Raw genomic sequence first — 12,078 nt, forward strand, 5'->3', positions numbered from 1 at the left:
CCAAAAATCAGATTATCAGATTAAGCTTAAGTGTGTGCAATAATATACATACATATACACACACACACCTATTTAGTTGAAAAGTTCTGGAGGCAAGAAAGAGCTAATTTTCCCATTGCACAGTATTTCATGGCTCATTACCATCAGTTATAAAAGTTTTCCCCAAGTTGTCAACACATGATAAAATTCTGAGAAATTCCAATTTGCATATCCTCTGTATAGACTTCTAGAGTTCATCAGCTAAACTCAATGAAGATATTGGCTCTGCTCCATCTCAACTGAGCAAGTTCCATGTGGAAACAGAGCAGGGTTTCTTCTGCAGTTGCTCTTCCCAGTATTTGGCTACTGCAGCATCAAGCATTAGAACTGAGAGTAGGGAGGCTAAAAGCACAGAAAAGACTATAGTTTCCTCCCCCTGGCTCATGTCTAGCCTGTGGGGGAGAAACAAGAGCCTCCCTGACCCAAGTAGTAATGGGGGTACTTGGAGAAGAAAAATGGAGCACACTCCTTAAAGAACCAGAACCCATTCCACATTTCCCTGCTGTCTAGAAAATAGCTGTTAAAGTCACTAATGATGCATGCATTTCCCTCACCCTCCAGTACAGTGAGGGCCAACTTTTCTGGCAGTTGTGCCACAAATTAGTTTTGCCGCTTCCCCAAAAGCCACTCTGACCCTCTTCACCTGCCCTGTGCTTCCTACCTGATCTGCTACTCTGTAGTCTGTCCCCTGCCCAAGCTGCTACCACACTGTCAGTCTCCTGATCTGCCTCATACCACAAAGGCTGTCTATAAATTGGCCACGTCTGTGTTAGCAGATGATCTCAAATAAGACACTGTTAGAACCACCAGTTATATTAGTGGGGACCAATACGATTCCCAAAAATGAAATATATTAGGGAGAAGGGTAAGTTTAAAGTACACACAAAACACTACTTCGAAGAACATTGTGACTATAAAGTCAAGATTTCAAAAATTAGGAAGTACCAGAATTAAGGTTGCCCGGGCAACTTGATTTAACTCTTCTGTATTTATCACAAGGCATACATACATTAAATAATTATGTAATATTTTTCCCCCATAAGAACCCCACCTCATAGCAGGGTAAGAGGAAGACCAGAAAGAAATGGGAGAGGGATTAGAGAGAAATAGCAAGAAGGCCTTGACTAGCTAGAACTGAAGAGGGGATGAGATAGAATAAGGGTTAGGAACACTAAATACAGATAAGAGCCAGAATGATTGTTAAGGAGGCAAAAGGCAGGAATAAGTGTCCACGGATCAATACCTGACCATTTTTTAAGATTTGTTCATGCTTGAATTCTTAACTTAGGCTCTACAATTGTTTGTTTTTTCTATTGTATCAGTCATATACTTCAACAGAACACCGAAGGCACTCTACATTCGTGGACAATAGCGTAGGTGTTTCCTGTACTAAAAAAAGTTTGTTCATTTATATTTTTATTCTTCGTAAAGATTATAATTTAGACCATTTAGTACTGATGGAGTGGGGCAAAGGATAAGAACAATTGAAGTGATGTTGCATTTAATATTTATGTTAAGAACAAAGAAATAAGCTAGCTATAAGGGAAATTGGAATGACATCTTAATAAACTCAAATTATTTAGCATTATAGCAGAAGCTTAGTGATGCATGTAAAAAGTGCCTGTATTCAGGACAACATTTCATCCTTAACCTCTCAATGAAGTACTCCCATGAGACAGGTGTTTTCATCTCAACAATTACAATCCCCGTGAAAGTAACACCATTTGGATGTAGTCTACAGGTTTGCCCGCTGTCTGTACATTTATAGACAATAAGTAAAAATTCAGGCTAAAAATGCCTGCCTGCAAAGTCCATAAATAAATTTAAGCCATCTGTGAAAACAATCAAGCTCTAGTTGATTTGTGAACCTCCCTCTGCAGAAAAAGCTGGACAGCTGGAGCTTGATCAAAGCATAGGTAAGAGAAGAGCAACACCACCTCGGGTCTAAGCAGGAGCACACCACCCTGTAGGAAAGCTTCACAGTGCTTTGTAGACTGCTCCTCTTGTCAAGTACCACTGCTGTTTGCCATCCTGTAATACTGCTAGGTTGAAGACAGGCTTCTTTGGGAGTCCATACTGGAATGGCGGATGGGGAGGGGAGAAGTGCAACATGGTGCCAGGAGCAGTTGGGGATGTGCTGGTGTGCAGTTAGTGAGGGTAAAGGTGTAAAACTATTGCTGCAGTCACACAGGGTTGCCAACATTTTTTAAAGTAACAGTAAAAATGCATCTGTAAAGATTTCCGATTGTCAATTAAAAAAAAAAATTCTTGGGTTGGCGACCCTGGTAATCCGTATCCAAAATTTATAAACAGCCTGAAAAATCAAACTGAACTTGACAAAGAGAGAGAAATAGGCTCACCAGGAACTTATTTGCACTAGTTTCTGTCAGACAATTAAAATGATGAGTTTGGTACCATGTTGTGATGCTGCATTAAAAGTAGAGGCACATTGCAGTGTTCTAGTATGAGGATTTACAAGTCCCAAATAATTTTAATATCCATGACTACCACAAAAAAAGGATTGCTTCTGAAACTTCTTTCACCCACACACAAACAGTATTCAAGAAGTAAAAGCACCCTTGGAAAAGAATGTGTGGCAATCTGGCAGAGGAGAAATGCTCTACTGATTTATCATAAAAATTAAGGAGTTTGCAAACTTTAAATAAATATTCAAAGCTGAGCAAAGCAGAAAGTATCCTTTCAGTCGATTTTTTTCAGTGCCCTGTGGCTTATAGTGCAATGTCATCTGTCCTGCATCCCAGCTCAGAAAGATGTACTGCTGTAAAACACATGCATCTCTGAAACGCAGAGGAGGCATGAAATTCTTCATAAATCTCTGAAGCAAACAAGCCACTTTGAGAAACTTTTACAGCAAGCTTTCAAAAAATGTTTCATCTGTGAAAGGAAAGTGCATTGTATAAGTATAACTGCAATCACCTTTTGCACACAACTTTTCAACTACTTTAGATAGAAGCATGAACAAGTCATTCAATATAACTTACTAATTGGATTATGTCAGAGTTTCATTATGTGACATGGAAGATTCATAAAACCATTAGCATTTGTACCCTTAGAATAAGTGAAAAGGTGCATGCTGTGAAAGTGAATTTATATTCACCAAATATTTAAAAAAAAGTGGAAGTATCTGATACCGCAAAGCAGCTAAATCTGCACAAACAAGCACCTTCTTTTCCTCCTTTGGAGGTTCAAATAAAAGGGTTTTTAATTACAGTTTAACTTGTTCCCAGTAATTTCTGGAAATACCAGAGATAATTATAACACACAAACCAAAGAAATAATTCAGGCCAGAGAGAAAGGTGTACCTTCAAGCAGTTTTAACACTGTAGGAAGCAATAACACTATCCCAGTGATATTTCTGCAATCTGAAACGTGATTTCTTGTATTTTGGCATCTGACAATGGAAATTTACCAAAACGATTTCTAATGACTGAAGACATGATAGTTGAGACCCAAGTCACAGTGAGACAACAACTTTTGCAGTGCACAGTGCAAAATGCCCACGAAATTGGCTATGGTCCTGACCCTCACTGCTGATAGACTGAGTAAAGGTACCCTCTGCCAATGTCAATACTGCTTTTTTTTTTTTTTTTTTTTTTAGTTAATTCTGCAGAAAATCGTGGCCAATGCTGTTTTTGGCAGTTTCCACAAAATCCACAAAACCATGATTTAGGTAGGTCCCCAGCAACAGAGTTGCACCTTACATATTAACTCAATTAGAGATGTATTGCAAAAGCTTTTGGTAGCTTGAGTTCACTTCAGTCAGATGTTGTGAAAAGACATGCGCAGAGCAGCTTTGCCAAAGTACATATATTTACTTTTAAAAGTAAAAATCAAGGAACTTGTCTACACAGGCAAATACTTTGAAATAACGGCCTTGTAGCAAGTCTCCCGCTGAATACTCATTTCAGGCCGAGGCCATGACCACGGAGAGTTCACTAAGCATGAGGGCACATTTCTACACATGCTCTTTGTGACGTTCACCCTGACAGACTACAAGCATTACTATGTTGTTCCAGTCTTGATTAAGTAAAAAGTATCTTTAGTATGACAGTAGCTAGGCTCTTGGATGGGGATGGATACAGACTTTTTTAGGGGGAAGGGATCTGGAATAGTTTCCACGAGGCACACGTGCAGCATTCAAACTCTGCAACTAAAAGCAATTTAGCCAGAACTGGAGGAAACAGGCAGAACTGGAAGAGGCAGGTACCCCTATTCTGGGCCCACACATACACTTGACTATTTTTATTTGCAGCATACCTAACATGCTGGCAAGTTAGTTTTGCTGTCAATTAGCCTCTATGAACTGTTCATGTCTGCTTCATTTCTCAAAACCCCTCTCCCAGCAGGTGATGTTTGAGACGTTTTCATCCAGGGATATCCTGAAGTGGTCTGGGCTACTTTGCCAACAGTTGTCTCTGTATCTTAACAGACCCCAGCCCATCCTCTTCAGTCAGCAGGTAACAAAAGATTCCTTTGTACAGCTGGAGGTCAGATACTCCCAACAGCTTGGAAAAAGTTTCTCCTTCTTCCATTGTAGGATCTTCAGTAAAATCAATATTCAACTCAGGCTCTCAGCCTGATGCAATATTTACATTAATTCTTTGCAACAGGCAAGTCAGACCAGGGACTTTAAAAGTATAACTTTCTTATTACAGTTTGTTTGTTTACTCCATCTTAATGCACAGGAACTTCTAAAGAGGCCAGTTGGTAATGTTGCCAGACCACACACTGATAAAGAGCATCAAAACTATGGCTTTGAAAAGGCACAAAATGCAATAAGGAACCCTGGTTTGACTCAAGACACCTCTCAGAACATGTCAGTTCTTGGCTTTCACTCTTTTTGGCTAATGGATGGATTCAAGGGAGGTGGTAGAACATAGGCAAACTTACAAACTAGTAAGATTATCTCAGCAGCTACATTTTGCATAGATCAAGGAACAGGAACAATTTATCTGTTCTTACCTCACAAAAGAAAGCTTTCAAGCAAGAAACCTAAAACAGATCCATGATTTGGACCCAAGAAGCCTTAGAAGCAGAGCAAATCAATAGTTGGAAAGGTATAGCTCCATTTTAAGAAAACTCAGGGCACTTGATACCTATACAATTATGTAAAAATATTATATACTGTTATAGGATCATACAGATAGTGTAACAGAACTGTTGTAATTAAGACAGGACTCTGAATATAAGCTCATAGGTTTCTTTATGAAAGCTAAAAAAAGTATGCATGCTCCCTCTTTCCAAATAACCATAACAAATCTCCCATTATGCCACTACCCAACATGGGAGAAACCAGTTTCCCAATTCTGGACTTCATCAGGGTGCTACTTGGGCCTTCAAGACTCACAGCACAGGGGAACTTGTTCCCCGCTGCTGGGCTCCACTGGCGCACCTTTCACCCTGGGTGCCTGCACTCTTACAGACAAGCCATACAGCCCAGCATGATACCACAACTTAGGCCAACACCCTGCCCAACTGCCATTGTGATCCCCTCCCCCTGCCCAATTTGCTGCTCTGCTATCTGCTACTGTGCTGCCTGCTCTCTCCCCCTTTGGCTGAATGCCACACAGAGGCTGCCCATGCCACCTGTAAACACTTGTGTCACAGGCTGCCATCCCTGCTTTAGGCTGGTGGTTCTCAGGCTCATTAGATTCAAGGCACCTCTCAGAAAATGCCAGCTCTTAGCTTTCACTCATGTTTTGATTATGGACAAAGTAATAAAGAGATTCTTCTGTTACAAAGAATTCAGAAAGACCTTAATGAATCAGAACGTTTTTGATCCTACGGATTCTTATTTCAAAGCTCTGGGTTTATCCTATGAATCATGTGAAAGTTTGGACACTTAACAGTGCTTATGTTGTGGGGCATCCTTAAAAGGATCTCATGGCACCCTAGGGTGCTGCAGCATTCTAGTCAAGAATCACTGTCTTAGACTGTCCTTGACCCAAGTAAATGCCCCATCCCTCCATGCTAACTTGAATCTGCCGGTTCATCTGCTAAAAGTAACCTGAGAATCTTCCTTTCCCTAAGGGACAACTAAGGGGAAGCTCTATAGCAGCCTAAAAGCATAACTTTGCTAAAAATACCCACAAAGGAGCCCACTAAACAGAGATTAGAGGGGCATGTGAATGAGTTCTTCCCTTGAAAGACTGACTGTTTTGAGAAGTTCTCTCAGCTTCCCTCATTTTTTCTTCTTAAGAGTTTCTACCTTAAGCTTGACCTAGACTTATGGGCCTAGAGACCAACAGCAACATGGGAATGACTGTCTAATAAGAGCGCAGTTCTCAACCTTTTGCACCTTACATTCCACCTACATAAGGTCACAAAAATCCTGGTCCCACCAGTTACCACAGATGAGGGGGGTTAGGCCCTCCACAGAGGCCAATCAAAGAGTGGGAAGGGGGTCCCCCAGTAGCTGATCAAAATGCACAAAAAGTGAAACCGGGAGTCCCGCCATGGCACTTCCGGTTTTGCTACCACAAACCAAGTCCCACCAGTTGAGAAACCCTGTAATAGGACACAATCCACACCTGCAGCTGGGGACAACATCTCTTCCAGTTCTAGGTGTGGCAAGAAGTCTATACCACTATTATACCTTCCCAAGTCGGATATAAAGCTATAGCTTTTCTAATGCTGCTGCAAGTTTCAATCACAATTTAAAATCCTCAGAACACTGCATAAACTACTGCCTGTACTGACACTGCTAGCAGGAAGGAGCCCCAAGCCCCTAAAAAACAGAATAGAGCTAGGGTTGGGTGCAAAAGCCCTTCAGCATGCTCTCCTTGCTCTAGACTGACATTGTTAGCAGGGAGTAGCCCTGAGCCCTTTGAAGCTTTCCTTCTACCACTACTTTCAGTGCACTGGGGAAAGAGGCATTTATACAAGTCCCAAGGGATTTTGCAGCTGGGGTGCAGCTGAAGTTCTTCCCAAGAATGGATGATGCATAAAAACCATCCAACCCTGAGCACTTGAGGGAGGGCCTGGTCCCATGTACTACAATGAAGTGCTATTTGTTTACTTTAAAATTGCATATTTAGCTCATGGGTCATATTTAACAAGATGTTTAGACAAACACTCAGTGAATAACGGAGGTGTAGGGGAATATCTGGCTTTCCCTCTGTTATTCCACATGGATAAGCAGGTAGACATAGAGAATCTCAGTGACTGAGACAAAGGGAATCCTTTGCTTAAAGAATAGAGGCTAGCAACCTGATAACTCCCTCCTCTCCTGTCACCCCCCACCCCTCGGCCCCTTTTTTAAACACGCTCTAATGCAAACAGCCAGGAGTCTTGGATGCAGCAGTTCTCTGGCATTTGTCAGCTTGCATCAAAGTCACCATGTGACAATTAAACATGAACTTCAACTTTCACATCAGAGTACATTATAGCTAAACCAACAGGACAAGAATCTTTCTTTATGAAGTCAACCTAACCAAACAGGCATGCCAAATTTTGTGATTATCAAATCCTTAGGGAAGACAGGAACAATATCCTGAAATAACCCTAGGGTAGCTTCATCAACAGTTTCCACAACTAGGTTCTCACATTTACATTATTAAATTATCCCTAAAGTGGTTCTCCAACTGAAGCAAGCTGCTTTTGATACAGGTGACCACCAGAGGGTCTGCTATAGAATACCCAAAATAGCATTTTATTCACCAAGTACAAATTTAATCAAAGCACACTCAACTCAGGTACATCAGGCATGGTGCTCAACCAGGAGACATGTCAATCTTATGATGTTCTGTACAGATGCCGCCTCCTAATTGTGCACAAGGACAACTACTAGGATTCCAACTCACCTGGACCATATTCAGAGAAAAGAATAAATAAATAAACAGAAATCCATCAAGTTCTCATAGGCCAAGAGGGGAAATGTAGCACCAGGGACACACAAGCAATGGTAGACTAAATAAGGCTTTTCAGTCAGAACTCTGGAAGTTTGAGGCTCAGTGGGAGGATTTAGTTTGATGCAAATTCAGCCGTTGCAGTGAAGCAAGAAGTTCTAAACCATCTGCCTTGTCTACCAGCCATTAGAGTATACATCTGGCTTCATATTATCCTGTTAGTCTATATCCCAGGGGTCATTTTCATTCATAGACTTTGCATTCCAATTTGTTACATTTAGGACTCAAGCTACACCTTCAGAAAAAGCAAAGAAGTCCATCTGCTTAGCAATACAGGTCATTGAACAAAATATTCCGAGTGTTCTGCTCTGTGCACCAGACTCCCTCTACCATCATGCAGGACTGCTAAAAAGTTAATATCCTGCTTTTGAAATCCTTTTACAAGACTGGACCTAGATATCCAAGATAGCAGGCTTCCTTCAGCAACCTGAGCTTCCTGAGACATCTATGTTTAACCAAAGCAATTGAACTGTCAGTTTGCTGGAAAAAGCCTTGAGCAAAAGATAAAGTTAAACTGCAGTGATTTCTGACTACAGAACTTATTCCAAGAGGAAGAGATAAAGCAACCAGGAACCTAACCACTTTTCAGAACCAAATGCAAGACTCCTTTTGTTCCATGTTAACACACAAAAAATTGGAGATGTACTCATATCCCCTGGGTGATAGAGCCATTCATACAGGCAGTCCACATGGACTACAGTCACATCACCAGAAGTAACTGGCAGATTTTTCCCATATGAAAAATGTAATATTTGTTGTAGTCTTATATACTTACATTTTTTGCCGTCATGTCAGACAATATTGCTTTCCCTTCAGTAAAACCATCAAATATCCTTTTTCATCTTCAAGAAATCTTCAGAAAGAACTTCCTATTAAGAAGTCAAATGGTAACACCTCAGTTAGAATGCATTCCTCAATAACATATCACTAATTTAGTGCATTACCTTACAGACTGTAAACATGCATCTTTAAGTGGTGAGAAGTTTCAATAAATTAACAAAATATCACCTTCAGTCACATTTTGCTAAAGTACTAGGCATTCAGAATACACAAAAGACTTGAGATTCCAGGTATCTGACATTACAAAAAAAGCAAAACACTTAATATTTTCAGGCCATCTTTTTAAGATTGAAGTGTTCAAAAATAGGTTCCAACCAACCCAGTTATGCCACTGACTCCTTACATTCCAGCTTAGGCTTTTAGAACTCATATCTTCATGAGAGGAACCATATGAGATAAAAAACTTTTTAGGTTGTCTTCATTATCTCATATATGGTTCCTCTCATGAAGATAACAGATACCATTGTTTCTGGAAATACCTGTCAAAGCTTCCAGCAGTTCAAGAAAGTTAATCACAAAAAACCTCAAACTGATTAAAATATCCTGCTTTGTGAGCACTAATTTATAGAGAAGATGAAATTTACACTGCCAATTTTCTGAAGTGATATTAGTAATGGGAAACAATTCCTACATAAGTCAGTAAAGACAATTTTGCAGAGTTTACTTCCAGTAACCATGCAAACGTGTGTTGTTCTACCTTTCAACATTCACAGAAAAATCCATTAGACTTTTTTCTTTTTTTAAAGATGACAGTTTTGGTTGTAGGCTACAGACCATGCTTTGTTGCATGTAATCATTGCATTGTTCATGTAGGTTCCTAGCCGGAATTACAGGACCTCCACCTAACTAACTCAGGAGGTGCACAGTCCCACCAGGGGAAATGCCTTGTTGGACCTGGTCCTGGCCACAGGCGATGACCTGGTGAGGGGACTGCAGATGCTCGACCACTTGGGCGATAGTGACCATTGCCTACTGGAATTTACCATCCAGTACAGGGTGTCAAAGGCCTGCAGCAAGGCAGCAGCCCTGGACTTCAGGAGGGCGGATTTCAATGAGGTAAGGAGACAAGTCGGGGAGGTACTGAGGTCCCGGAGGGGAGGGGAGTAGGGAGTCCAAGAAGATTGGTTGTTCCTTAAGGAGACTATCCTCCAAAACCAAAGCGTGATAATCTCCACGTGTGCTCAAAAGCCCCCATAGCTCGCCAAAAGCATCCATGAATGCCTCAAAGCCAAAAAGGAGATGTACACGCAATGGAAGGGAGGGGCCATCACCAAGGAGGATTATACCTCCTTGGCTCGAGATTATAGGGGGGCTATTAGGAAGGCTAAGGCAGAGACGGAACTGGGACTAGCAACCAAGATCAAAAATAACAAGAAGTCCTTTTTTAAATATAGAGGGGATAAAAAGAAGGTGCCAAATAATGTGGGGCTTCTGCAGGACATGCTTGGTAATCTGGTGGTAGCACCAGATGACAAAGCTAACCTCTTTAACAGATTCCTTGCTTCCATTTTTTGAGCAGGGACAGGGACATCCTGCTCACTGGGATTCTGGACGGACCCAAGGGAGGCGCAGCCAGGCCCAGGGTCAGTGAGGACCTAGTCAGGGAACTTCTGGAGGGACTAGATGTGTTCAAATCAGCAAGTCCTGACGACCTCCACCCCAGAGTGATTAGGAAACTGGCAGAAGTCATTGCAGGACCCCTGGCACAGCTTTACGAGCACTCGTGGTGATCTGGTGAGGTGCCAAAGGACTGGAAAAGGGCAATGTGGTCCCCATCTTCAAAAAAGGGAGGAAGGAGGACCCAGGAAACTATAGGCTTATTAGTCTTACCTCGGTCCTGGGGAAGCTCTTGAGAAAGTTATCCAGGAGCACATCTGCAAGGGACCAGCAGGGGAGTTTACGCTTAGGGGCAATCAACACGGGTTCATTAGAGGCAGATCCTGTCAGACCAACCTGGTAGCCTTCTATGACCAGGTCACAAAAGCCTTGGACCCAGGTGTCGCGGTGGATATAGTCTTCCTGGACTTCAGGAAGGCCTTCAACACTGTCTCTCACCCCATCCTCATTAAAAAATTAGGCATCTGTGGTGTCGACGCCTACACAGTCAGATGGGTTGCAAATTGGTTGGAGGGCTGCACCCAGAGAGTGGTGGTGGACGGGTCATTTTCGACCTGGAGAGATGTGAGCAGTGGAGGTCCCCAGGGCTCGGTCCTCAGGCCCACACTGTTCAATATCTTCATCGGCAATTTGGATGAGGGGGTGAAAAGCACCTTGTTCAAGTTCGCAGATGACACTAAGATGTGGGGAGAAGCGAGCACGCTAGAAGAGAAGGACAGGCTACAACTAGATTTGGACAGGTTACAGAGGTGGGCAGATGAGAACAGGATGGGTTTCAACACGGGCAAGTGCAAGGTGTTGCACCTGGGGAGGAAGAACCAGCAGCATACCTACAGGTTGGGGAACTCCCTTCTTGTCAGCACTGAGGCAGAGAAGGATCTTGGAATCACTACTGATTCCAAGATGAACATGGGCCGCCAATGTGGGGATGCGGTCAGGAAGGCTAACTGCAGCTTGTCATGCATCCATAGATGCATCACAAGCAGGTCCAAGGAGGTGATCCTCCCCCTCTGTGCAACATTGGTCAGGCTGCAGTCGGAGTACTGCGTCCAGTTCTGGGCGCCGCACTTCAGAAGCGATGTGGACAGCATCAAGAGGGTCCAGAGGAGGGCCACCTGCATGATTAGGGGGCAGCAGGGCAGGCCCTACGAGGAGAGACTACAGGACCTGAACCTGTTCAGCCTCCACAAGAGAAGACTGAGAGGGGATCTGGTGGCCATCTATAAACTGGCCAAGGGGGACCAGCAGGCAATGGGAGAGTCCCTGTTCTCCCGAGCACTACCAGATGTAACGGCCATAAGTTGACGGAGTACATTCAGGCTAGACATCAGGAAGCACAACTGTCAGGGTGGCTACGAGCTAGAACCAACTTCCAAGGGAAGTGGTGCTTGCCCCTACCCTGGGGGTCTTCAAAAGGAGGCTAGACAGCCACCTAGCTGGGGTCATGTGACCCCAGCATCCTTTCCTGCCCATGGCAGGGGGTTGGACTAGATGATCTGCTTAGGTCCCTTCCGACCCTACCAACTATGAAACTTATCTACAACAGACACGGATTATGAGCTGTGAAGGACCTGTACAAAATATCATGCATCCCTCCCAGGTCCTTCATGAAGACTAATCTCTCAGAAATCCTCCATCCAGTGAAATGCTAGGT

At 42.8% G+C, this 12,078-nt stretch overlaps 1 protein-coding gene across 5 annotated transcripts in view; it reads right to left on the reverse strand.

Annotated features, from left to right (window-relative positions):
• The window catches only part of TFDP2 (transcription factor Dp-2), a 135,955-nt gene that overhangs the window by 105,940 nt on the left and 17,937 nt on the right, over positions 1 to 12,078 (reverse strand). For 4 of the 5 annotated variants that reach the window (XM_059730984.1, XM_059730983.1, XM_059730982.1 and 1 more), the window contains exon 2: positions 8,743 to 8,836. In XM_059730984.1, coding sequence (XP_059586967.1) covers positions 8,743 to 8,757 — 15 coding nt within the window. In that variant the 5' untranslated portion in view covers positions 8,758 to 8,836. Of the gene's footprint in view, positions 1 to 8,742; positions 8,837 to 12,078 lie in introns of those variants that run through there. The other variant, XM_059730987.1, reaches the window with a different exon arrangement.

The sequence above is a fragment of the Alligator mississippiensis genome, chromosome 7 (genome assembly GCF_030867095.1).
Source record: "Alligator mississippiensis isolate rAllMis1 chromosome 7, rAllMis1, whole genome shotgun sequence".
In the NCBI taxonomy this organism is placed as follows: Eukaryota; Metazoa; Chordata; order Crocodylia; family Alligatoridae; genus Alligator; species Alligator mississippiensis.